The sequence below is a fragment of the Zingiber officinale genome, chromosome 7B (assembly GCF_018446385.1).
Source record: "Zingiber officinale cultivar Zhangliang chromosome 7B, Zo_v1.1, whole genome shotgun sequence".
Taxonomy (NCBI): domain Eukaryota; kingdom Viridiplantae; phylum Streptophyta; class Magnoliopsida; order Zingiberales; family Zingiberaceae; genus Zingiber; species Zingiber officinale.
Genome location: NC_055999.1, coordinates 117,433,397 through 117,460,619, shown reverse-complemented (window position 1 = coordinate 117,460,619; position 27,223 = coordinate 117,433,397). Strand labels below are relative to the sequence as shown.

At 35.7% G+C, this 27,223-nt stretch overlaps 3 protein-coding genes across 3 annotated transcripts; all 3 read right to left on the bottom strand.

Moving 5' to 3' along the window:
* Positions 1 to 5,098: 5,098 nt before the first annotated feature.
* On the bottom strand, positions 5,099 to 13,452 carry LOC122007131 (UTP--glucose-1-phosphate uridylyltransferase-like). The gene is made up of 21 exons (XM_042562915.1): positions 13,290 to 13,452; positions 13,139 to 13,186; positions 12,939 to 13,030; positions 12,771 to 12,861; positions 11,647 to 11,707; positions 11,490 to 11,567; positions 11,343 to 11,393; positions 11,137 to 11,210; positions 10,644 to 10,716; positions 10,433 to 10,490; positions 10,295 to 10,341; positions 10,155 to 10,220; positions 8,227 to 8,259; positions 8,044 to 8,096; positions 7,892 to 7,967; positions 7,745 to 7,801; positions 7,571 to 7,654; positions 7,369 to 7,467; positions 7,192 to 7,296; positions 5,491 to 5,562; positions 5,099 to 5,393 (listed from the first exon to the last, which is right to left on the bottom strand). Exons 1-21 carry the CDS (start codon positions 13,346 to 13,348, stop codon positions 5,361 to 5,363), a joined length of 1,410 nt encoding a protein of 469 aa, XP_042418849.1. The 5' UTR covers positions 13,349 to 13,452; the 3' UTR covers positions 5,099 to 5,360.
* A 568-nt stretch (positions 13,453 to 14,020) lies between these two features.
* On the bottom strand, positions 14,021 to 16,889 carry LOC122007129 (protein DETOXIFICATION 10-like). Its single transcript, XM_042562914.1, has 8 exons — positions 16,733 to 16,889; positions 16,369 to 16,653; positions 15,231 to 15,775; positions 15,077 to 15,163; positions 14,941 to 14,997; positions 14,633 to 14,871; positions 14,334 to 14,539; positions 14,021 to 14,226 (listed from the first exon to the last, which is right to left on the bottom strand). The coding sequence occupies exons 2-8, from the start codon at positions 16,603 to 16,605 to the stop codon at positions 14,164 to 14,166; spliced, it is 1,434 nt and encodes a 477-aa protein (XP_042418848.1). The 5' UTR covers positions 16,606 to 16,653; positions 16,733 to 16,889; the 3' UTR covers positions 14,021 to 14,163.
* A 6,641-nt stretch (positions 16,890 to 23,530) lies between these two features.
* LOC122004742 (protein DETOXIFICATION 10-like) lies at positions 23,531 to 26,448 on the bottom strand. Its single transcript, XM_042559581.1, has 8 exons — positions 26,264 to 26,448; positions 25,895 to 26,183; positions 24,657 to 25,201; positions 24,500 to 24,586; positions 24,364 to 24,420; positions 24,056 to 24,294; positions 23,756 to 23,961; positions 23,531 to 23,657 (listed from the first exon to the last, which is right to left on the bottom strand). The coding sequence occupies exons 1-8, from the start codon at positions 26,281 to 26,283 to the stop codon at positions 23,595 to 23,597; spliced, it is 1,506 nt and encodes a 501-aa protein (XP_042415515.1). The 5' UTR covers positions 26,284 to 26,448; the 3' UTR covers positions 23,531 to 23,594.
* Positions 26,449 to 27,223: the final 775 nt, after the last annotated feature.

Here is a 27,223-nt window from a genome sequence, read left to right as displayed (position 1 = left end):
GTCTGAACTTTGAACCTGACAGCAGGGGAATTTATAGGCGATCTGACAATACCGAACCGGTCAACCGCTGGCAACCCATTTACTAAGCAAACCGGTCGGTTCGATAAATTTAGTATATTAAAAAAAACATTCAACACGTAAGATATTTGTGAAAAAAAAATGCATTAATTGCTTTTATAAGAGTTCATTTAAATTTGGTCAATATAGAAAATAAATAATTTTAAATATGAGTGAGTTTGACTTGTTAATCTATATCAAGTGAAAATAAAATTGTTAATTTGTATTTGCTCAATTGAGTATTTTTCTATTTGATTTCATCTTCTACTATTTCTTCATTTTCAGCCCTCCTCTTTCCCTCCTCGTTAGTATATTATAATTATGTAAGATAGCCATGAGATAACGTTGAGTTGGCTACCATTGGACAGAATTTACTATAATCTCCCCGTAATATTTAACTATAATTTTCTGATTTATGATAATTTTTTTAATTTACCTTTTCATGGATTATTATGGAATCGATCATGTACCTTTTACTATATAATAATTATATAAGGTAAAGATGAAATATATGAATGTAATAGAGATGCATTGAGATAGAAAAATATAATGATACGATGATGAAGAAAGAGTACCATTAAAAATAAGTCAAAGTAAGAAAAATCAACTGATGTGGAAGTCAAAGTCAAGTAAGGTAAATAGACGTTATCTACAAATCAGGCGAGCTTTGGCTGAGTTATGGTTGAACGGACGATACGCCCGAACAGGTGAGTAGGGCCAAGTGGACAACATAAGATTACGAAATAAACAGATAGTACATCCCTCGGCCATCGTCCCTGTCGAGCGGGAGGCGTGTCCATTCTGGGGAGGAACCCTCCGATTACGAAAAAGCTAAGTGAAAGGAGATTGCTCTGTTCAGCACAATCGAGCGGGGTGTGTCCCGGCCGAGCGACCATCGGTCGACCTACAGCGGGACCCACATACGTATCTCCTCATACCATTTTGGAGCTTTGTGCCACTGACAACAGAGCTTGTTCAGCATGCAAGTCGTACAATAAAAGCTTCTAGCTTATCACATCAAGGATTTACATGCTCGCTTAAGGAAATGTGTCAGGGATATGTTTGGATTGGACGCTTGGAAAAACATGCATCTACTTTGAGATCTGTGCGTAAACACTATAGTGAATATAAAAGGGGGTTCCCATTTACAAATGGAGATATGTGCAACTTCGTTGTTTCACACGTTTTATCTATAGTTTTCTACTATTCTCCACTTGCCGGAAATTGATTTGAGCGTCGGAGGGTCAATACTGGGAACCCCTTCTCGGCCCGACACTAATGCCTCCTGTATTGTAGGATCGCGTGGAGTCTCCACTTCGTCAACCTTCAAGCCACTTCCCCAGCTTGCCATCTTCTCTGCTTTCGCACAGGATCATATTTGGCTTGCCGAGGGATTGTTGTTGTTGTATTTTACACAATTACTTAATTAATATTGATCCAGATGAGAGATTGCTTGTCGAGGTTGATGCTAAACTTAATAATAATAGTGAACATTAAGAAAAAAATCATAGTAATAGAGATGACAGTGAAGTTGCAAGAAAGGGAGAATTGCTTAGGGATTTTATAGCTACGACTATGTGGTTAGATTATAATATATGATATTTATGTTTATATGCTTATCTAGTGGTTTTGGACAAATTCTCATGTAATTGGATGATTGTGAATGTTGACATTTTAATTTATTATGTTACTTGAATTTTATGTCATATGATTGTATATGTGATTGTATGTTTGATTGCTACTATATTTTTGTTGTTAAGGATGCCAAAAAAGGACTTGAAAAATGCTAATACAAGCAAGGCAAATAATCAGTGTGTCTGGACTAAAGTAATGGATGATGCTCTTATTGATGCATATTTAAATCAACATAATATGGGTAATAGAGTTGGTAGAACCTTTACTACACATGCATTTGAAAATATTATAAATGAATTGAAAGCAAAATTTCTCGACAAACTTATTGATAAGGCAAGATTCAAAATTGCATGAAGCATATTGATATATTCAAGAATGGTATGAGTGCTTTTGGATGGGATCCCATAACAGAATTCTTCATTGCTGAACCTGAAGTTTGGCAACAACTAATTGAGGTGCGTTTCATGATATGCATTTACAAACTATAATGATTTTCTCTTGTGATACTATTTATGAAGGAATGTTTAATGCAATTATATTGTAACTTATAGATAAAACCAGTAGTTGTCGAATGGAAAAACAAGTCTATTCGAAATTATAAGAAGTTAGTTCAATTATATGGGAAAGATAGGGCTATGGGACAACATGCCGAAACTGCATCAGAAATGTGAAAGAGAAGAGCTAGCATGGAAATGGAGAATAATGTTGGTGGAAATAATTTTAAAACCATTGATGAAGTTGAATTTATCATATCTCAACAGGAAATCCATTTGGACAATTCAAATGCAGTTAATGAGGATGCCCAAATTTCATCTCTTAGTTCTAAACCAACTGAATCTCAAACTACCTTTATTGTTGGAGCATCATCAAAGAAAAAGAGTGCAAAGAAAGGTAAAGTTGATGATAACGATATAACCAATGCATTGACCATGTAGCTCAAGCCATTATGAGTTCAACACATGAAATAGTTAAGTCAAATGAACTTCCGATCATATTCCTGAGCATGAAGTGTGGAGTTTATTGATTCAATTAGGTGTTGAGCAACATATAATTTTTACATACTATTTGTATCTTGTTCAATGCCCGAAGATGTTGAGAGCTTTACTTGGATGCCCTTTCGAACATCGCAAAAACTTATTATTTCAAATGTTAGATGGAGAGAATCTACGACATGATTAGTTTGTTGCTCGTTATGCATTGGAATTATATATTTGGATGTTATGTATTATGCATTTGAATTATATGTACTTGGATGATCTTGAATATTTGTCAGACTATTATTATTTATGTAAGACTTGTTACTTGATATTGGATATACTTTGTGTTTATTATAGTGATTAGTTTTTATAAAAATAGGATATATTTTGTTTCCGTTTTATAAAAATAAAAATAAGAATTAATATTATTATTCAAAATATCTAACTTATATTTATAAAATAAATATTAATATTATAAAAAATATCTAATTTAAAAAGTAAGGATATTTTTAAAATTTTATCTATTTAACCTTCATTCCCCTTCCTTTCCTCTTATACAAAGTAACACATGTTACGTAAATGAACATTCTCTCCCTCCCAAACAAGGAGAAATTAAATACTTTACTTTCCCTCTCTTCCCCTTTCGTTAATAAACTTTTCTTCACCCCATCCAAACAAACTTTAAGTGATTCGAGCACCGCATGTCGAAAGAACTCAGTTTTTTTTATACCAAATATTAAAATACTATAATTCAACTAATCTTGAGATAAATGGTCCAGTCTCATATTCTATCCATTACGTAAATCTAAGAAAAGTGTAAGCTCCTCCATATGTGACGCGCATGCACATTAAAAATTTGACCATGACAGTGCTCTTGCGTGAAATTGAACTCTTATCAACTCTGAGAATTATGGCGAGCCGCTTGTTAGCATGCAGACGTAACTTGTCGTCAATGGCGTAGCCAGGTTGAACAATTATCCTGGGCTAAAAACACTGAGCCCAGTAAAGCTCAGCCCAGTGTAGCCAGATTAAAGCCTAAAATTGTAGGGCTGCTTGCCTAATTGTACTACCCTGGGCTAAAAATGCTGAGCCTAACAAAGTCTAGCCCATCATAATCAAGTTGAGGGCTAAAGTTACTGGATTATTTGCTGAGTTGCACTGGGTTGGAGCCCAGCAAAGTCCAGCCCTGTCTACGCCCTTGCTTGTCGTAGCAAAGGTAATTACATTCATCCTAGGTGTCCTTTACAATCCGTCCTTAAATTATACGAAAAAAGATAATTATGAAATTATTTTATAGCCAGACTATCAAATGATTAGGAGGTGGGAGAAATTTTTTTCCGAATGCATGCACAACTCATTATAGTAAAATGTGATTACACTCAACTTAGGAGTCTCTTACAATCCGTCCCAATTTATATTAAAGAAGATAAATTATAGAGTCAGCTTATAACCGATCGAAAAATTAAAAACGAAAAATTAAAAAAAAAATTAAAAAAAAAAGTTATTAGGAATTGTTCTTTAATTTTTTATGAAAGAATATTGTCTACTTATTTTTTTTATTTTTTAAATTTCGAATCGAACTCGATAGGGCCATGTGGCCCAAGTTTGTGCCTTGGTATCGCTAGGGATTGGAACATGCTCAGCCTACACGTGGGTCAAATCCTTCAACCTATTTAACACCGCTAATACATATCAACACATTTTGACTTATTTATTAAGATAATTTATTTTTTATAATAATACTGTGGATCCGTCACATTAGCGACCTCTTATGCGGCTCACTATCATTGAGAGAAAGATAAAGCAAGAAAATTGGCAAGTGTCTGGACACGGAGGTCTACAAAGACGTGAATCCTATGAGGAGATTAGCTATTTTTTTATAATAATAGCTTCTTTGTTGCATAGTTTAATTGATTAGATGAAATTTAGTTAATCTTATACCTTATAAAATTATTTTTAATAGATATATATTTTTTTTATTGATCTAAATGACATGATTTATTTATGACAACAACCCCCTCTGATCGAGCCTTATCAGGGATCTCCTACTGTTTGGGAGGAGGTGAGGGAAAGAGAACCCGTGCTGTTTGGGAGGAGGTGAGGGAAGGAGAACCCGTGAAAAGATTCCTAGTTAATGTAACATTGTTGTTGCATTCTAAATTTGAAGCTGAAATGCTATATCTTGCACCATGCCTTTGGTTTGGAGTGCTTCGAAATGTCACTACAGATAAAAAGCAAGGCAATTTATAGTCATTTATGTGTTAGGATTTCACCACAGACTGATATCATTGTTCCAGCCAAATAAACAAGTTCTTTCTCCCAAGTAGCACTAGCATTTGCTGCATTTATATTTTCCCTGTTCCTGACAAGATTGTTAAACTGCAGCCAAACACCTAAGAGAAGTGCGACCAGAATAATATGAAGGGAAGTTGAAGGAAAATAAGTTTTTCCGTGAAACGGCAACAAAAAGACACAGACAAGACAGACAAATTGACGGGAGCTCCCACAAGGCTCCACTTCTTATACATTGTAATTTTATGCCCTCTCTAAGTAAAGAGAAAATTGTGGATGCATGAGCTGTCCTTGCGCAGGTCAATAATAGTAGAGAATGAAGAGGAAAATGAAGTGCTCTAAAAGTGCCCAAATCCTCTTTGGACGTGCAAACTAGGCAAACCAAAATTTCATGGATGTTTATGCTCTCAGATCCTCAGGGCCGTTGATTACCTGGCTCAACGAATGAAAAACATGTTCACTGCAAACCTTGGAAATTGGGCATTCAAATGAGCAAAAAGAAATCTTAGTAATTTGGTGGTTGGTTTACCTTGTTCTCCAGGAGAGCACCATCAGGGATCTGCAACTTAACCCCAGACTTTGCAGCGATAGCCACGTTGCCCTTCATCACAGGCGCGAAAGATTAGCAAAACAAAATACTATTAAACAATAAATAGCAGGTATGAGGCAACCATTAGGATGGCAAATTTAATGATGTTATATGGTATTGCTAGCAGAAGAGAACGAGTTTTATAGTAACAGGTCAATGGGTGGGTTAATTTTAAAGCTCACCAACAAATTTCATTCGTTAGCAGTTTCCAAGGGGTGGCACAAAATGTTCCGTTCTAAAAGAATTTGGTATATACTTTTTTGACGAATCTGAGAATTTGAAACCACCAAGCAACCAGGAAATATACATATAGCAATATGGAACTTCAAACCACATACAGGTGGTGTATTGGCATGTTTGCAAATGATGTGTACACGTAACCAAATGACATAATCAGAAATGGTGCCTAATCATCTCTGCCATAACCACAGATTATCACTGGAACCTTCCTGTTTATTGTTCTCTTTTGTCAAACCAAGAATTGCATGTTTCTCTCACGCCTGTTTTCCTCTACACAGTTTCATATAGATCCTTTTTCGTTTTTTTTCCTTTTTGGAACAGAGATGAGGCATGTCCCTTCACCCAAGTAGATTATCATAGTAACAGCAAAACTAGTATTTTCTATGGACTAAAAAGCCCTCGTATATTTCAGCAAGGAGGTTTATCCTCTGCGATAAGAGGAACAACTGAACTGAATGTATCTTTGGAATGTACATTATTGTCACAGGGAAACAAATGTCACAAACATCAGGTGCCAATTCAATTTATCACTTGCATTTGAGCCTGAGGGCTTCAGCTACAGCAAACATTGTTAGACAAACAGGAAACTCCAGTAAATCTCACAAGATAATTTTCAAGTTAATTTATTAATGTGGTTTCTTTTGCCCAAATATGATCTAGAACACTTCAAGTTGCAATATCCTATACATCCTTCCAAATGTCCAAGCACCCTAAATACTCGAGAAACCCTCCAACCGGACCATTGGCCATAAATTTTGTTTGATACTGTTAATAGTTGTAAGTTTGCATAAAACTAAATTCTAGTCTTCCTTCAAAGATGAGAGGTTTGTGGAAACCTACCATAGCACTACTCATCACATGCAGAACCATTCATATGGTAGATCATGATCAGGGTTATAATCACTGGGGCAATTTCTAATTTTCTAACAGGAAAAAGAAGAATAGATGTCATTCCCTCGGCATTAATATCACTCACATTGATATTAACTATTAAGTATTAAGTAGTAAGATTGCAGATGAAAAGTTTATTTTTGCACAAGATTAAAAAATTAACTAGTAAGATGAATATAATCTCAATTAGGTTATAAAAGAGTGATCATGCTGGTGCTAAGGTATCAGTACCATTACCCAAGTGAACAGCCATGCTTACTTTATCCTAAAGGAAACAATCAACTACCAGTGCACTCTGTAAATAATTCTTGTGTTTTTGTGAAGATGTGACAAAAAATAAAGAGAAATGAAAGGAAATGAATACACCCATTTAATAGGAAGAAAGCATGGGAAATTTTCATGACAAAAGGAACTTTGAAACCCCAGTAAGAAGAAAGTTGATGTGATCTAACACAACTACACAAGTAAAAAAAGAAAATAGATAAAGGACAATATAGGGAAAAAAAATACCTTTAGTATTATTCCTGCACCAAGCCAAACATCACCAGAAACCTTAAGGCTATCTAGGTCAACAATGCTAGGTACAGACTTGAAACGGGAAAGGGAGTCAGCAACCTACAAGTGGAGGAACAATTTTAATCAAAGGAATCAAATTACTAACTAAAAACACTCCATTTGTGATTTTACCTTCTTAAATTCAGGTCCAAGTTCAATTGAGGGGTTTGCAGGAATTTTTCGTGCTGTATTGCGAACAACAAAGCCATCAACCAATTTGTACAGATCAGACTGCAAGTGACAAAAGCAAAATAAATAAATAAACATAATAGAAAGTAAGACAAAATTATGAATATCCATTGTTCCTCATAGCAGAGATGGTCTGGTAACATACCTGTACTAGAAGCAAATCTGATGTTGCCTTCACTGGAAGAAACCGAGATCGTGGAACGTTAATTCCAATAGCATTGTTAAAGAACTGTTAAAGCATAATTTACTCTGTTTAGGACGTAAGTTTTTGAATTATGAGATAAAAAACTAATCAGTATCTTGTCAGCCTGATGATTACTCGAATTGCTGCTCCAGCTGCAGTTTCCAGTTGAAGAACCTTCACACCATCCACTTCCTACATAAATTCACGAAGCTCAATATTCTGTTTATTTGAGATGGATCAAAAAGTACGAGCAGAAGTAGAAATAAATAATCATCAGAACACCTTAGGATTTGGAATAATTTCCATTTTAAGTGCATCTGCTTCTACAAGCCGCTTAATGGCCTTCAAGTTCACCCAGCTGTCATTGCAAACTTTAGAAAAATGCAGCAGAATTCCCACTATAATGCTGTGAAGCCAGAACATATAATGCTTACAGATTGTTAGTGTTGAAGATCTTGAACTTTTCAATTGATTTAAATTCATTCACCTGCATAATAAAAGAAGTGGCATAACAAGTAAGTTATGTTACAATAATGGCCAATGAAAAGAAGCAGTTCATCTTTTTTTCCCTTGATATGGAATGACAAAAACAGACAGCGTCTTGTGATGCAACTTACATGAGCATCAGGTACTTGTGCAATCTCAAGAAGCTGCAAGATATGTACCACAGATGTTTAGATGCAGTAATTAAATCAGCTACTGCTTTAATGAAGCTTTAATGTCATGACAACAAGTAAAATGGCATAATTAATAGCTCTTCTCAAAATAAGAATATCATAAGCTGATTTTACTAAGCATGCAAACATATTACTTTCAGTCAAAGTGATTTCATGTGTTGTAGGTATATTGAGATATCAACTCATGTTAAAAACACAAAATTCAACAGATTAGATTAGGAGGTACTTCTATCAAAGTTCAGCTCGTACATTCATGATATAGGATAAACTCAAAGCACTATCATGATTTTCATGTTATGTTCCTATTATGATACTCATGATATTACCAGTGGCAATTGACAGGTTAATGCTACGAGGGCACTATTGAATGTGTATTGGGCTGGATCATTTCGGGGCAAGCGGAGCATTTATCATGAAGAGGATGAGCTTCAAAAGCACGAGGAGTTCTTGCATAGGGGAACCATGCAGTACTGGACACCAGATAGATTTTCCAAAAAATAAGGCTTTTTTCGAATAAGCCAAATTCATTTGGGACCCTGCAGGTCCATTCTTTTTCCTATTCAAAGATCAGTCCTTTATCTCTGTGTTTTCATGTTGAGAATTCTTTGCATATGAAGAGATGTCAAAGGTGCTTATTACTTTCCAAACAGAGTCTCCTACATCTATGTATACACATTGGTTCATCGGGAATAGGCAAGAAAAGTACTGCGAATTGTTGATTCATTGCCAGAAATGACTTACAATTCCTTATTTTTTCATCTTCTTGTAAATTTACAAAATAATTTTTTGGTTTTTCAAACCAAAAGGAATGATGATGGTGAGTTGTACCAAGTCTAAAACCAAGTGGATTTATTTTTTGTCCCATATTTTTCTATTATATTTTTTTTCGTCCATATATTGTATTTGACTATAAATAATATAACGAATCTAAATCTTAGATTTATCTAATAAAAATTAAGATTTTTCTTTTAGTAGAATTGTTATATGACAAGTGGGACTTTTTATACCATAACTACGTCCTTGAGTTCGAGGTCTTAATTTTTTTTATAAAACTACTCTTATTAACTTTAGCTTCACTAATAAATAAATCAGTTTCCTTCAAATTCATATTATGACTAGCATTTGCTATTGTAAACCAGTTTTAAAATTGGATAACATGCTCGATAAGGCATGAGTTCCAATATCGTAAGTGTTTCTTCATATGAACGCCTGTAAATTTGATCAATTACTCTTCGCCCTTTGAAAAACTGTACAAGACTAGTTAATTAGGATTTAGGAGTTTCATAAAATCAGTAACCTTACATGTAGAACTGTATCATGATTTCTTCATCCTATAACGATAATTGTAAGAACAAATAAACAAAAATATTTTTTTTAAAAAAAAATTAACAAGCCAAAATCAAGGTAGATACATAAAGAAACCATGTTTAAATACCAAACAATTAGGTTCTTAAACTAATTCGTTAGCTACATATAATGCCACATAGAAAATGTATATGCATGCATGTGCATGTGTGTACGTGAAATCTTGAAAAATGTTTCTCAACCATTATGAACAATCAGATCAATATATCAGTTTTTAGTATGAGATCAGAATATACTTCTTGTTTTTGTGTTATGATCATTTTGAATATAAATATTTATTTCTCAGGGTCACAGATGCATACCAGCCAGAAACTTGCTTGGAGGTGATATATACACAATAAAGAATAGCAGCATATATGATCACAGCAAATACATTGTTCTTATTAAACTACTGATATTATCATTAAAAAAAATGTGCAATACCAATTGTTTTGAGCCACAGAACATGCCAAAAGTCTGAACAAATAGTGTAGCATCAAAGACACCAAATCCAAATTTCTTACCTGAACCCTTCCTTCATATGAAATCAATGTGCCACCTTTAACATCAGCTAGTGTTTTAGGTGTCACCTGAGGAGGCAGTATACATGTCAATGCCTTCCTTAAACTCAGCATACTTTGGAATTGAATGAATAGGAAGATACCTCCATACAATACTCATTCTGGTTGTTGACCAAATGGTTAAGGATTTCTATACAGTAGGGGGAACATTCTTAGGTGACATAATGAAAGAAATTTTAGATTAAATAGTGAAAAAAATAACTAAGAGATAGAAAGTATACTTATGTCAACAATGGCACCCAAGTTGTCTGAATTCGCAACAAATACATACTCCTTCCCCTGAGGAAAGTAATGCATAGGATCATTAAACAAATAGAAAAGGTAATAAAATAAAATGGACGAATTGAGTGTCATCAATAAGAAATTATAAAAAAATGAGCAGAATGGATGCCACACAACTAAAAATTTGCTATTTAGTTGATTGTTTCAAACCTGTGATAATAAGGCATCAAGTTTGCCACTATTCTTCAAGGCTGGGAAAACATCACCATGACCAGGAGGATACCTTCAAAAATAAGAACATGCACAATAAATAAACTTCCATGACAGAAATAATTGTCTAGATTAAGCACATATCTACAAGGCATCCAAATTATGAACTTACAAAATGATGTCATGCATGAAAGTGAATGAAATACAGACTTATCAGTCAACAAAAACAGACATTCATTTTAGCTCCACAAGTTCCATTTAGGGATCCAACAGCAAATTCCTCCACGCCAAAGAATAGGTTCATTCAGTGAAAAGTTCCGGTACAATTGGAAAAGGTTGACTTTTCCACTGATTCAATCATTCAAATTTTCTCAAAATTGATGCTGACTACTGTTACTTGGACTCTTTGCTTACAAGGTAAGTTACAAGTGCTAAGAAACATATGGCATATCTTATCATGTACAGTTTGCAACAATGTTTGAGCAGAACGTACCAGCCATCCTTGCCTGTTTGGCCTTTGCTTGGCAATGGCGAAAAATCTTCAACAACCAAGCGAGGATACTGGCTCTGCAAATTAAATAATTATAGGTTACTAGATGACCTTTTCAAGATTAAAGTAGAAAAAGAAGATTGATTTGTTGCTACATCTTACAAATATCCAAACTGATAAAAACTAAAAAAGATATTCAAAGTTCAAACCTGATTAAATGTATGAATCTCAATATTTGAGTTGGCATATTTCTCCACAATCTTCACATTCATCAAATACATAAGCAGTGTCAGCATACCATTTCCAAGGAAAAGTGTAGCACACTTATGATACCAAATACAGCACGTTATTCTCACCTTGAGTGTATCATCATGAGTGTTGAAAGAATTCATCAAAAGAAGAGGAACATTGCATCCGTACTTCTTATTTAGAGACTACAAAGTGTTATCCGATGGTTCAATATCTTCTAGTTTATGACAATAGATTGAAAATAAACCCTTTAAATTAACTTACCTCAATTTGGATAACAATCAGATCAAGGAATGTAAAACCATTACGAACTTCAATTACAGACCTGTGGTTAATGGAAATGTAGCTCAGTTTATGTTGAATAGAATACAAAAGCATATATGCTACACAGCAACCACTGATTTCCACAGGCTTAGAAAAAATTACAGAGTGATATACGAGAAGAGAATATTTGCACAAGGAGTTTGCACAAGAATATTTTGAATACTAAGATTACTGATAATGCACATACCAGGCACAAAAAAAGTCATAGTTCAGGTGGATAGGATTCACTATCTAATTATTCAAATTACAGAGGATTGAAATAATGACTTTCAAACTAAGTTAAATACTTATTGCTTGCATTTAATAGGGCGGGAACAATCAGAAACTAGTTTCATGAGGTTCATCCAAAAAATACCAATCTGGTAGTCTTGATTCATGAACTGTATAATTCTTAATGTAGCCAGCCAAATCAGACGGGTTCACAACTATTCTTACTAGCTTTATCAGCACTGGATGAACTTCTGATTTCGACAGGCTTCGTAAAACTATGCAGAGTGATCTACGAGAAGAGAATATTTGCACAAACAGTTTGCACAAGAATATTTTGAGTGCTCAGATTACTGATAATGCACATACCAGGCACAAAAAAAAAAGTCATAGTTCAGGTGGCTAGGATTTGCTATCTAATTATTCAAATTAGAGAGGATTGAAATAATGATTTTCAAACAAAGTTAAAATACTTGTTTTTGCATTTAAAAGGGTGGGACCAATCAAAAACTAGTTTCACAAAGCTCATCCAAAAAAAACCAATCCGGTAGCCTTAATTCATGAATTGTATAATTCTTTATGTAGCCAGCCAAATCAGACAGGTTTGCAACTATTCCTACTAGCTTTAGAAGCACTGGATGACTCAAAGAAGAAACAAGATAATTCTTTCCCTCAACATTCTTTGTTAAAATATTGTTCGATGTTCTCCGACTAAATATCCGAGCGCAAAGGCTATTTCAAATGAAACTACTAACTCATATCAACTCATCAACACAATCATCGATTTAGCAAAAAATTTACAAGCTTTGCATTCGACAGAAAGCTTAAAGATAAACAACCCTTGACGATTTACTTACTTGGGACCCGTGCATCCCATGGTGGTTCCCAGTCCTCCATTGAGCTTTAGCACCGCAAGCTTGTTGAGGAGCTTCTTCGTTGCCTCAAGGTCTGCGACACGATGGCCACAATTAATCCGAAAACCAGCAATGGCATGACACAGATCCGACCAAATAAGGAAAACTGACCTTCCAGAGGTGGCGCCAAGCTGTCGTAAGGTACAACCACCTTATCAGTCGGAGTCTGAATTTTGCTCCATTCAATCTGGTCGGCTTCCCCACTGAGACCCAATTAAAACAACAAAAAGATGGCATTCCAATCACCAGAACCAAAAGAGCTCGCAACGAAGTAAATCCAAAAGCAAACACACCGATCTACGGAATCCTACCTCAGATAACGAGAAACGAGGCTTACGAATCCAGATTTCTCATTCTCACTGTAGAAAAAACAAACAAACAAAAAAACGACCGTCAGATCTAATCTCTTTCCCCTGACTCCATGGATTACAAAAGATCCCAAGAGACGCGCTTCAGTCTCACCTGATCTGATCAAGAGCAGCAACTGCCGGCTGGAGCTTCTCGATCTTCGCGGCGGCCATCGAGGGATCGAGGTGACCGAATGGAAAGGAAATCGTGAGGCGTCGAACGATGTCACAGTGAGAGGCGAACAAAGAAGGTGAAAGGGCGATGAGAGTCGATCGGAAGCGGACTGGTATTTATAGGCGACGATGAATGCTCTCCGTCCGTCAACCGTAACGGAATATTCGCAGCATACGACGGTCCCGTCACCACGAGTGTCAACACTTGAAACGGCGTTGCAATCAAAATCAACAAAATCAAAAGGTTCCTTATTTTTTTATCATAATTTAAAATCCAATTTAAAGTAATTTGTTTTTTTCCTTCTAATTATTTCTTAATTAATTGAATTAATGGATAGTTAGGTTCATTTTGTTGCACCGAAATGCTCCGCGCGTAAAGTGAAATGATATGAGGAATTGGGTGTTGGAATTAGATTCATTGATAGGAAAGCTAAAGGACAAAAGTTCATGATGATGATGCTTGAGCTTCTTTTGATCTAGAAATGGTGTGATTAGGCTTTGATTCTTTGCAAGGAGAAGAAATATTCGAACGCCAATCTTAAAAACACACCTTTGAAAAGGACTTCGACTAAAGCCCAATCCTAATGCCTAAGATTTTGTTTTCTTTGTTACTTTCGTTTCTGTATTTGTGAAATCAACTTTTGTAGATAAACTGAAAATTCTCCCAAAACGAGACGACCAATACTTGGAAGAATTCTTATTCAACCAAAAACTAGTTTTGTGCTTTTATCTAGTGAAATATCATAAAAACAATATCTTTTTTTCCCCATAAGAAAAGAGGTAGAAATTTCGATATAGGGGAACTGATGGCTGCTTCATTTCAATTCATTACGTAAAGGTAATCTTTCATGGATGACTCGCCCTCTTGCTAATTCTGCCTGAAAAATAAGATCATGATAAGACATTAGCATCCTCTAGCTTACGATACGAATTACGATATAGTGCATCGTTCAAAGAGTTTCAGATAGAACAATGAAGAACTTACCTGGTGTTCCCAATTTGTGAAGCTTGTTATCAACGCAAGGAGCGTTGATTGTACTGTGGAGCCGCACACAATGCCGACCCAAAGGCCTTTCCCTCTCAAATGCAATGCAAAACCGAGTAAAATAGCGACCGGAATCCCGACCAAATAGAATGCTCCAAGGTTCACATAAGCACCCAAATGCTGCCATCCAGTGCCTCTAGCAATCCCTGATATGGTTTGGGTGTTTATTTACGATCCGATATCTCGAGAAAAGTATAAACATATTAGATGGATTCATAGTACTAGAACAAATAGAGAACCTGAGAGAATCCCTTGTATGTTGTCTGTGACTACTGTGAGGCACACCATGGGAACCATCTCGTAGACATAGTTTACGACCTCTCTCTCGTTGCTGTATGCATAACCCAACACACTGCGCAAGGCTAAGAGAGTTGCAACCACAAGAACAGCCTCCAAAACAGCCAGTGACATGGATACAAACACAGCTAGCTTAGCACCTTTAGGATTCGATGCTCCTAATTCATTCGAGACTCGAGTACTAGTTCAAGATGAACATGTTAAGGTGTATCTATGAACAAGCAAATAAGCATTATGGTTTCAGATATACCTTGCTGCACAGCCAAGCCCATACGGTATGCAATATAGCAGTGAAACACTGCTGAGGCTGTTCAAGAATGCCAAACCGAAGAAGTCAGTGATCAAGTACGGGGAGTAATCATTGTTTACTTTCAACATTTACTTACCAAATTGAGAGGACAGAAGTTTCGAGCTTTGGATTTGGCAGGAGACCAGAGAGCAAGATAAGCAGTTCATAAGACCACCATTCAAGGCTGTGGTAAGGTTGAAACCACATGTAAGAACTGATGAAAAATAGTAGTGCTAAGACATGTCAATTACCATATCATCAATGCTGATGGCACCGCTACACGTAAGAACTCGTTAATGCCTTTAAATGCCTCCTTTGTGATCGGGGAACGAGTTAATCTGCAGGAATCTGAGTACCTTATGTACAGAATCAATATCAGTACATTCAACCAATACGATATGCTTAGTGAAACAGCAGCTCCAACATTAGACAAGCTTGACTTGTACACCAAAAGCCAACAAAGAAGAACATGGAGGCACAGTGTTGAAACTGAGCTCAGGAGCATAGGCAAAATTAGGCTTTGAGATTGAAGGAACTTCATTAGGGGTTGAGTGATCGCGTAGGCGAAGAGGCCAGGTATCAGCCATATTGCATATCGCTCGGCTTCTTGAGATATCGCGGGGTCTTGACCTACTAATTGGAGAAGCTTCCCCATTGAGGCCCACACAAGGGAGATAGGGAGGCATGCCATTAGAAGAGAAAATATGGCTCTGTATGTATAGACACCTAATGAATGATACTGTTTTGCTCCATAGGCTTGTCCACAAAGAGTTTCCAGGCCACTCGCCATTCCAATCTGTTGATCAATGGAAAAATTGAAGCACTGCAGAAGTAGCAACCACAACATCCTAGTACTCGAAAGATCGACATAACAACTTTTCAAACAAGGATATGAAATACTATAAGCAAAGTAAAGCAAGTTTTGTTTCTATCTACGGAGATGAAATCAAACTGCAGATAAAAAATTTCACCCATGTTCTGAAAGTCACAAGTACAGTAAGAGAAGTGGCCATCGATCAAAAAATGGTGCACTTTTTTATGATTCACTCATCAGCCTCATCATCATCACCAACTACAACACCGTGTGTTACGAGAGATATTGTCCACAAAGCTTGATTGGAGCTATTCAATACTAGCCAGTAACTTACAAGTGTTTCTTTGTCTCTTAATGACTTGAAATTATTGGTTATGTGTAGAAGGAGAAGCCAAATTGAATGCTTCTTCCTCTTACAACATGTTCTCTTATTGTTACTGAGTGAGTGGGAACTTATTGGCACCGCCGGTGAGACCAACCAAGAGAGGAAGGTCAGCACCGAGGAGCGTGGATTGGGCGGAGTGTTTCCGCTGCTCACATCATCGGAGGGGTGAACTTAAAGGAAGAGGACTTACCATGAGGCTGAAGCCGGAGACGTTGGCGAGGGAGAAGGCGATGGCGGCGGCGGCGAGGTCAAGCTCGCCGAGGTGGCCGACCACCATGGAGGAAGACACCTGGACCAGGAACTGCGACATCATCACCCCCACCATCGGCGCCGCCACGTACCCTAACCGTCGGGCTTCCTGGGCCGCTTCGCCGCCGCACCACCGCCCCCTGCTCGGTCCATCCTTCTGTATCAGCTGCTCCTCCATCTCCCTCTAAGCCGCCGCCACTGCTGACTACTCTTGCTAGGGCGAAATCTGAAGGCGGTACACAATTTATCAACAAAACAAGAATTTATAGAAACCAATTCTAAAATATTTAATTTTTAATACACACATTTATGCTGCAGATCATTTTCGGCCACTGGATGATTCAGGATAGGCGACGACAGAAAAGCATGCACGGCCAGGGTCGGCGAGTCCTATCAAAGCTTTTGTCACTTGCACATGAAAGCTTGAACCGTTAGACAGCAAGAGCAAAAGGCCATGAACTTGGATCACAATCTCGTCGACCAAGTTTGACTAAGTTTGGCTGGAAGGAGGAAGTGTTCTAAAAAAATACCGCTGTTTGGTTTCGGAAACACGTGGTTGACTTTTTGTTTTACGTGAACAAATACAGCACTTGCAAAAAGAAACAAAAGACAAGATCTAAGCACTGACAAGTGAATATGCTGATTTTTTTTTAAAAAAATAGATCTTTAACTAATTTAAAAATAATAATATTATATTTAACTCTGTAAAGATTTTAATATTATAAATGGACGTAGATAATTGATTGTTAAAAGATGTCTACATCAAGTATAATAATAGATGTGCCAAGTGAGTTGAATTGAACAGATCAACTAAACTAGGTTGATTAGTCAGCTAATTTCAAATTATTCAAAAAAATTCATCATAAAACTATTAAAATTTTATAGTATCATTAAGCATGAATATAAAAAAAAGTCAATTATTATCACTTTTCATGAAATAATAAGGTTTATATATATAAATAATTTTATTACCCTGCATATCCATTTATAGGTAAGCCGTGAGTTAATTTTTTTTAACACTAGATGATTATAGTTTGCTGGGTATGCATAATAAAAATTCTTATATATATAATTGAGTTAATTCCTAATTTAGTTCTTCATTTTTTGTTGACACAGTTTCAATTTTGTCCCTTATTTTTCAATTGATCCAATTTAATCCTAATTTTTGAACGTTTTTCCAAATCGATCCGTTAGATTCAACTTTCTTTCGTCTAGATTGATGCATTTTGTATTGCTTTAATTAACTTCTTGAGTAGATTGTATTAAGGTGAATGTGTCTTGTTCTTCGTATGGGTTCTTGTTTGCTCTTCACGATAGGTATGGTATATCTCAACTTTTATATCACTCTCATTTTTTGTATTGTGTGAAATAAACTATGACAAATTTCGTCTTGAAATCCTGTAACATAGAAAATGGAAAGTTTTCGACAATGACATTTCCACACTTCATTTCTTGAGGTTATATAAAATTTGAACTTCATTCACTCAATTCAATACAAAATTATTTGACATAAAAATGGACTATCATTTTGTATTTGAATGAAATTGAATTTGTAAATGATTCTAGTCATCGTCATAATATGAAGGATAATTTAGTTCCGTTATTTTCTTTTCCAAGCAGAGTGATAAAGAGCTAGTGAAGAACTCAAGCCTTTATACATTGTAGAGCATTTTATTCTATGTGAAGTAGATTTATTGATATCACGCTCACTCTCCCCTTATTTAATGGCTCAATGTAGTATCTCTTGCTCGGATCACATTCCAAATTATGGTAAGATAAATACATATGAAGTGCTTACTATTTTGCTCATTTACTATGTCATCATTTTCGTTAATTTATTCAGTTATTAATTATTAATTATGCATATTTTTTCTAGGACTTCCTGGTTGACCATATTGTCTTACAATTAAGTTATATTATAATAGGGAGATGAAATTTGGTCTTCATGACAAAGAATATATCGGTGGTCAATATAATTTAATTATTTTGACTATATTGATAGGGACATTTTAGGGATGATTGAATTGTGGGGCTATGCGGAGGATGTAGGCTATAAATATTGGTGCAGGAAGTACAATTAAACATGTGTTTTGATAATGGCAAATGATTCAAAAGTTAAGATATCTTGTTGTCTAATAAGATTGATTGAGCTTGCAAGAAAGTCCTAAGTTGCCTTAGACAAAAGTCTTAGTGGATTCTAGGTAGGTGGAAAATCTTAGGGGGTGGTAACCCTAGGTTCTAGGGGGTGGTAACCCTAGGTGATGAAAAGTCCTACCTACGGTTGGCAGGTGGAAAACCCTAGGGGTGGTAACCCTAGGTGGAAAATCTTAGCGAATCGAGGGCTTCGGACAAAATCCTAGAGTCGGAGACTCTAGGTTGAAATCCTGGTGGTCGCGGACTAGGTGGAAGTCTAGGTGGGTTGTGGAGTGGGCGTCCAGTATGAAGATCGGAAGTCTCGGACGCTGAGCAAAAGTTCAGTCAGTCTGGAGGACTGGTCTGACAACATGTAACTTCTCTTGAGAGGAGTAGGTGAGGATGCGTTCCCCTGTGAGGGATCAATGAGCGTCGGTTCGACCTAGGGTTTCCAGATGAAATCCGAAGTCAGAACCGGACAGTCCGAAGGCTATCAAAAGTTGTCTTAATTAAATAATTTGGATCGATTTACCAGATTGATTTGGTCGGATATGTAGAAAGCTTTCTCACAATCATAGTGGATCCTCAAAAAAATAGAGTTTGTATCGAATGAAGTATATACTTCGACTTTCATGTGCCAGAACTTTGGACCGTAAACGTAAAAGTGCCAGAACTTTGGCTTGTAAACATAAAAGTTTAGCATGTAGTTTGTTGCAAAAATTAAGTACGGGATATTAGAAGAATTCTTTATGGAAGAAGAACAAGTTATTTTTTTTCATCTTTCCAAAAATAATTTTTTTATTTATATGGATCATATAGAGAACATATTTGGTATTTGGATATTATCTGTATCAATGACTTGGTAAATTGTTTATTAGTCATGACATAATACAATACAATATAAATATAAGATCCATAGAAGATGTATAAATGATCTATATTTATACTATAGATCAAGAGAAAAAATATTCAGAGAATTATCATGAATCAACTGAGTAGTCAAAATTCTTATTTACACTTTACTTTCTTCTCAGGATATTTTTTATTTATATGTATAGATAGGAAAAGTCGTGTGCAATGAAAAATGCAAGCACGTTTTGGAAAGGGATTTGTTATATATTTTACCAAAAGGGAAAATATATACTCGATCCAACTAGTTCCGGATTCGAGTCCCTGACAACCCATAGAAAAAATAAAAATAAATAATTTTTTTATTCAATTCATTTACAAATTGTTTAGTCATGCATATGTGTACTTTGATGTAAATACGAAGACTCTGAGGCTTTTGTTAGTCACTATTACATGACTGAAGCTTACGAGAAATGTTATTCAAGATCAATAATGGTGATGAATGGCCTTGATTTGTGGTTTCATTGTGTATTTCTACCTCAACTTCCTCTTGTTTATAATAAGAATAAAGCTAGAAGACCAGTCAAATTGAGAAGAAGAGAACCTGATGAACCTCCAGCAAAAAGTCATATCAAATTGAAAGTTCCACATAGACAAAACAAATGCAAAAAGATGTGGTCATTTAGGTCATAATTAAAGGACTTGTATGAATGATAGAAACACACGACAAGAGGCAAATTCACAACAAAGTAATATCCAACCAACAAATATTGATTCGGTAATCAACACAAGGGAGAAATTACAAGTTAGTTCAAAACATTCTATGAAAATAGTTTCTTAAAGTCTTGTTAATATTCATAAAATTGAATACAGATGAAGGACCAAGTACACTTGGGATACAGATTGGAGGGAGTTTGAACGCCTTATCTAATGTGAATGTAAGTTTGCTTAATTACATTTTATGCTTTTTTCCACGTATTAAACTATTAAACATATTGTTGAAATTAATTTAGGTGGATCGATCTACCATCATTCAAACACCCGTATTTGTCAAAGGTGGTAGAAATTACACCATAATCTCTAAACTTCGATCGATCTCAAGTGATTCGAGAAGACAAGTTCAATCAGTACCTCAACCAGTGTCAAAGCCTAGGTCTGGCCCAAATACCTCGAATGAGAGAATAACTTCATCACATTCTTCTGTCAACCATAAATGATCATTGCTTGTTTTATGAATTGTGGATTTTTACTTTTGATACTGGTGGTTATTGTGTATTGGTACTGGTGGATGTTTTGGTCCTGATGGTTGTTATGTTTTGGTTATTTCAATGTTTTAGTGTTGGAGTTTATGATTTGGAATGATTGACATATGTTTTGGTGAGTACTTTACACTGCCTTTTGCATGGGGAACTTGCTCATTATTAGCTTTCTTCCAACCTTATTCTTTGTTGTAGACTATGCTCCTTGATTCAAGCAATAAAATGCTAGCACATTAACTTTATACAAACCCATTTTATTTAAATGCATCAAGAAGCATAATCTCACTTTGCACATGCTATGACATAGAGAACCTATGGCATAGGTTTCTTGTTCATTTGTTTAAAACACACAAAAAAATCCATTTCCATGGTAATTAAAAGTTAAAAAAAACATATCACTTGCTTATTTTCTAAGATAAAAGGGACCATTAAATATTAAAACCATAACTAATAGATCATTCAGTTTGGTAATGAGTGATACAACACAAATATTAGTATCTGAGAACATTAACCAATAACACTATTGAGTAGTAACAATAACAAGTTCAATCATCATCACAAGTGCAAGGATTCAAATATTTATCCATCTTTTCAAATATCTTCGCAATTCTTGCTGCGTGATTGTGATTCTCACATTCTAACTCCAATTGAGTATCCCATAGCTTGATAATTTTTTCAAATTCATTAGGTGTTGTACTTGAATTGGAATTTGAAGTTCAAGTCAAAGAATTGTTGCCACCGAAAGCAAATGAAGTAGCTACGGGCTATTTCAATTGTTTCTTCAAAAATGCATCATAATCTTTTTCTACCTCTTCTCTGTTCCAATTTGATTTGTGTGAAGCGCCAGTAAATTTATTTACTTCATTATGTGTTTTTGTTCTACTATCATAAATACTAGGTTTACGTCCATCAAACACAATATATATTATGGCCTACATTAGAAATAAATTTAAAAGAATATTATTTCCAATGAGCAAAAGTATAAATTGCGTTAAAAGATTAAACTTTTCAAAGGCTCACAATTTTAACACGGATCACCTTAACAAGTCCAACTATGTCTGAATGATATAGTTAATATTCCACGGATAGAATTTTTAAATGTAAACACAAAAGTAAAATACTACAACAAGATAATAGCCAAATTTACTTAAGACCATGCTTAATGAGGTAATAAAACTATGAAGGAGGGAGTATATGGCATCGTGATCAAATTTCCAACTCCACAAACTTTTAAACCTTCCCTTTTGCACTTTGAAAACACAATAACATAAAAAAATCAAAATCTTTTTTTCATTTCCAAAGTGGTACAGAAGAATTGAATCGTGTAGCCTCATGGGAAGGTTGGAAAGAGTAAATCATTTCGAAAAGGAGAGAAAATGAAACTTGACGAGATTAAATACTACCAAGTGTCTATAGCAATCAATCATTGACAAAACCATTATCAATCATAAAAATTAATCAAATTCAAATCAAATATTAACTAGAACACAATCTCACCATATTGCATACTTTTCCAAGTCTATAACACATACATACATACAATAAAAAAGTTTAACTAACAAAGACGAAATGGACCTAACCTTGCAAATCCACCTCGCTCGCTCATCATCAATTATTAACAAAAGATGTTAAAAGACCAACTTTATTGATATCAAGGAACTGGAAACAATGAAATATCCCAACAGAACACTGCAGCATATACCAAATTCTTAGAAGGTTCAGAGATTTAAATTCGTTTGATTTGTAGGAGTGGAATTTTTTACGAGTGATTCTGAGTGTGAAACTTGATTTACATATGCAAAACCAGCAAGAACAAAGTAAAAAATATCATGAAAAAAAAACAAATAAAGAAGAAGAAAACTTACATATTTTGGGAAAAGAGTGAAACAAATCGATTAAAAGATTAGGGTTTGTTAATGATTGAGAAAGAGCTTCAAAAAGTTGACATAGAGATTAAATTTACATAAAATAGAAGATATGATCTAAAAAAAATTGAGAAGGTGATTATGAGAAGAAGCGAGTCCAGCTAAGTGATCTCTGATTCCTTCCCTTTCCATGCAACCGCTTGAAATTTAAGGAGAAAATGTTAGAAATGAAATACAACGAGGAAATTCAATGAGTTTACTCGAAAGAATTGGAAAATCTGAACGTGATTGATGGACAATTTAAGCGTGAGACTTCCAAAAGAAGACACTACCTCCTTAGATCGATGAACAATTATGGAAGAAATGACGACCGTGAGTTTTTGATTGCGATTTCTAAGTTTAAATAAGTCTTCTTGTCTATTTTAACAAGAATTTAGACAGAAGGATCGATTTAGAAAAAACATTCAAAAATTAGAGAATTAAATTGGATCAATTGAAAAATAAGGGACAAATCAGGGCCGAGTCAAAAAAAAAAAAAAAGGACTAAATTGAGAATTAACCCATATATCATTTGAAATCATAACTCAAATTCCTACCTGAAAAAGTAAAGTGTAATTAAGATAATAGTATTTTTGCAATTTCTCTATCTAGATAAGCAAATCTAGAAAAGAAAAGAGATTTATTGTGATAATCAACCTTAAAAATTAACAAATAAGAAGAAATAATTAATATTTTTAATAAGTGTTTTCTCCAGTTAATCAACCATGAATATATTAATACAAAATTTTGTTTTCTTTTTTACTTTTGTTTTAGTAGTTGTGAAGCAACTTTATTTTGGTCTTGATAGAAAGAAAATTAACTCTTTTAGACAAACTAAAAACCTAAAATGAATCACAGAATAGCAAGTAGCTAATACCAGAAGAAATATATATTCAACCAAACACTAGTTTTATGCATTTATCTTATGATATATCAAAAAAACAATTTCATTTTTCTCAAAAAAAAAAAAAAAAAAAAAAAAGAGAGGAAGAAATTTCGATATAGAGAAACTGATGGCTCCTTCATTTCAATTCATTATGTGAAGGTAATCTTTCATGGAATACTCGCTCCCTTGCTAATTTTGCCTGGAAAATAAGATCATGATAAGACAATAGCATACTCTAGATATATGTGATACAATGTTTCATTCTAAGAGTTTCAGATAGAACAATGAAGAACTTACCTGGTGTTCCCAATTTATGAAGCTTGTTATCAACACAAGGAGTATTGTCTGTGTTGTGGAGCCACACACAATGCCCATCCAAAGGCCTTTCCCTCTCAAATGCAATGCAAAACCAAGTAAAATAGCTACCGGAATCCCGACCAAATAGAATGCTCCAAGGTTCACATAAGCACCCAAATGCTGCCATCCACTGCCTCTAGCAACCCCTGATATGGTTTTGGTGTGTTTATTTACGATACAATATCTCGAGTAAAGTATAAACATATGGGATGACTCATAGTACTAGAACAATTAGATAACCTGAGAGAATCCCTTGTATGCTGTCTGTGACTATTGAGAAGCACACCATGGGAACCATCTCGTAGACATAGTTTACGACCTCTTCCTCGTTGTTGTATGCATAACCCAACACATGACGCAGGGCTAAGAGAGTAGCAACCACAAGAGAAGCCTCCAGAACAGCAATTAACATGGATACACGCACAGCTAGCTTAGCACCTTTAGGATTGGATGCTCCTAACTCATTCGAGACTCGAGTACTAGTTCAAAATGAACATGTTAAGGTGTATCTATGTGCGAGCACATAAGCATTATGGTTTCAGAAATACCTTGCTGCACAACCAAGCCCACACGGTATGCAATATAGTAGTACAACACTGTTGAGGCTGTTCAAGAATACCAAACTGAATAAGTTACTGATCAGTTATGCGCATCAATCATTGTTTACTTATGGGTTTTACTTACCAAATTGAGAGGACAGAAGTTTCAAGCTTTGGATTAGGCAGGAGACCAGAGAGCAAGATAAGTAGTTCATAAGACCACCATTCAAGGCTGTCGTAAGATTGAAACCACATGTAAGAACTAACAAAAAATAGTAGAACTGAAACATGTCAATTAGTACCATAACATCAGTGCTGATGGCACCGCTACTCGTATGAACTCGTTAATGCCTTTAAATGCCTCCTTTGTGATCGGGGAACGAGTTGATCTGAAGGAATCTGAGTACCTTATGTACAGAATCAATATAAGTACATTCAACCAATACGATATACTTAGTGAAACAGCAGCTCCAACATTATGCAAGCTTGACTTGTACACCAAAAGCCAACAAAGAAGAACATGAAGGCACAGTGTTGAAACTGAGCTCAGGAGCATAGGCAAAATTAGGCTTTGAGATTGAAGGAATTTCATTAGGGGTTGAGTGATCGCGTAGGCGAAGAGGCCAGGTATCAGCCATATAGCATATCGCTCGGCTTCTTGAGATATCGCGGGGTCTTGACCTACTAATTGAAGAAGCTTCCCCATTGAGGCCCACAAAAGGGAGATAGGGAGGCATGCCATTAGAAGAGAAAATATGGCTCTGTATGTATAGACACCTAATGAATGATACTGTTTTGCTCCATAGGCTTGTCCACAAAGAGTTTCCAGGCCATTCGCCATCCCAACCTGTTGGTCAATCGACAAATTGAAACACTGAAGAATTAGCAACCACTACAATCTACTACTTGAAAGATCAACATACCATGTTTTCAAACAAGGATATGAAATACTACAAGTACAAGCAAAGTAAAGCAAGCTTTGTTTCTATCTCTGGAGATGAAATCAGACTGCAGACAAAAAATCATCATCTAGTCGTTTGTTCCACCTATTATGATTTGATACATGAATCTTATTCCTCCCTGATTCAATCAGTTGAATCATTTTCAACAACATCTATTAAAAGTTTTCTTAGTTCTCCCTCTATGCTTCCATCTATATAAACCTTCCACTATAATCATGCTGGAATTTGATCATGTAATCCTGAAACCAAAACAAACGAAACGAATATATACCAACTACAACACTGTGAATCTCTATATATAGTGGCCATCGATAGGCATGGAATTACAAGGGATACTGTCCACAATTGATTGGAGTTCTTCAATACTAGACAGTAACATAAAGTGCTTCTTTGTCTCTTAATGACTTGAGTTTATTGTTTGTGTGAAGAAGGAAAAGCCAAATCGAATGCTTCTACCTTCTTAAAAACATGTTCTCTTACTGAGTGAGTGATAACTTATTGACACAGACGGTGAGACCAACCAAGAGCGGAAGGTGAACTTACCCTGCGCAACCAGAAGCGGAAGGAAGAGGACTTACGAGGACGCTGAAGCCGGAGACGTTGGCGAGGGAGAAGGCGATGGACGCTGCGGCGAGGTCGAGCTCGCCGAGGTGGCCGACCACCATGGTGGAGGACACCTGGACCAAGAACTGCGACATCAACACGGCTACCATCGGCGCCGCCACGTACCCTATCCGCCAGGCTTCCGCCGCCGCTTCGCCGCCGCACCACCGCCGCTTGCTCGGCCCATCCCTCTGTATCAGCTGCTCTTCCATCTCCCTCTCCGCCGCCGCCGACCGCCGCCGACTTATCTTGCTAGGGCGAAATCTGAAGGCGGAACACAATTTATCAACAAGACAAGAGTTTTATAGAAAACACTTCTCCAAAATTCAATTTTTAACACACACAGATTTATGCTGCAGATCATTTATCGGCCACGGGAAGGATTCAGGCCAGGCGACGACGGAAGAACATGCATATAGCGTAGCACATAAAAGCTTGTCCCTTGCACATAAAAACTTGTACAGTCGTAAAGAGCCCAGGGCTTGGGCGCATAGTATTCTATTAGCGGGGGTCGATCCAAGGTTTCACCATTTTGTACCGTCGTATAGAAAGTGCAAAACACCATGGCTTTTGATGGATTTCTCGTCTTTTGCAAAACGACGACAAAAAAGAAACAAAGTAGAGACAAGATCTATGGATTGATAAGTGAATATGCTAATGAGGCAAGATAATGTCAAATTACTCAAAAAAATCATCACAAAGTTTTAAAGTATCATTAAGAAATTCTTGCAAATACTATACTATCATCTCTTTCCTTGCTATAATATAATGAAGTTTATACATATCCAATTTAATATACACACAAATTCAGATGATGATATTTTTGCAATTTCTCTTTCTAGAGAACGAGACAATTATGCAAATGAATGTGAACCATTTTAAACAAGAAAATCTAGAAAAGAAAAGAGATTTACTATGATAATCATTAATCAACCTCACAAATGAACAAAAGGAGAAGAAACAATTGATATTTCCGAAAAAGTGTTTTTTACATACTGAATGGAGTCGGTGGAAATCACTCTCGAAGGCTTTGAGGATTGCAGACCTTCAGTCGCAAAAGGCCAATCTGTTCTAATTCTGTGCGGGTGGTTTGATGAAGAAATAAGTTGCGGAAACTGCTAAAATATGGGGTAGTTTTGGCTGGCGCTGCAAACCGCTTGCTATAACGATGGTGACATCATTGTAGGAAAATACTCGAATTAAGCCGTCAATTTACCCTGTCAAATAATTTAAGTTTATCAACCCAAGTCTAAATTTGATCCACGAATTAAAAAATACATATAAAATAAATTTTATGTTAATTT

What these genes read in the sequence shown, in the direction of transcription:
- LOC122004742 (XM_042559581.1), bottom strand. Translation starts at nt 26,283, where the DNA reads ATGATCTGCAGCATAAATCT. An exon ending in TCTCCGGCTTCAGCGTCCTC is followed by an intron (nt 25,202 to 25,894) that starts GTAAGTCCTCTT and finishes ATTGACCAACAG; the next exon opens with GTTGGGATGGCGAATGGCCT. An exon ending in CATACAAGGGATTCTCTCAG is followed by an intron (nt 23,962 to 24,055) that starts GTTATCTAATTG and finishes AAACCATATCAG; the next exon opens with GGGTTGCTAGAGGCAGTGGA.
- LOC122007129 (XM_042562914.1), bottom strand. Translation starts at nt 16,605, where the DNA reads ATGGAGGAGCAGCTGATACAGAAGGATGGACCGAGCAGGGGGCGGTGG. An exon ending in CATACAAGGGATTCTCTCAG is followed by an intron (nt 14,540 to 14,632) that starts GTTCTCTATTTG and finishes AAACCATATCAG; the next exon opens with GGATTGCTAGAGGCACTGGA. An exon ending in TCACAAATTGGGAACACCAG is followed by an intron (nt 14,227 to 14,333) that starts GTAAGTTCTTCA and finishes CTTATTTTTCAG; the next exon opens with GCAGAATTAGCAAGAGGGCG.
- LOC122007131 (XM_042562915.1), bottom strand. Translation starts at nt 13,348, where the DNA reads ATGGCCGCCGCGAAGATCGAGAAGCTCCAGCCGGCAGTTGCTGCTCTT. An exon ending in CAAACAGGCAAGGATGGCTG is followed by an intron (nt 10,717 to 11,136) that starts GTACGTTCTGCT and finishes TTATTTTTGAAG; the next exon opens with GTATCCTCCTGGTCATGGTG. An exon ending in CAGATTTGCTTCTAGTACAG is followed by an intron (nt 7,468 to 7,570) that starts GTATGTTACCAG and finishes TGTCACTTGCAG; the next exon opens with TCTGATCTGTACAAATTGGT.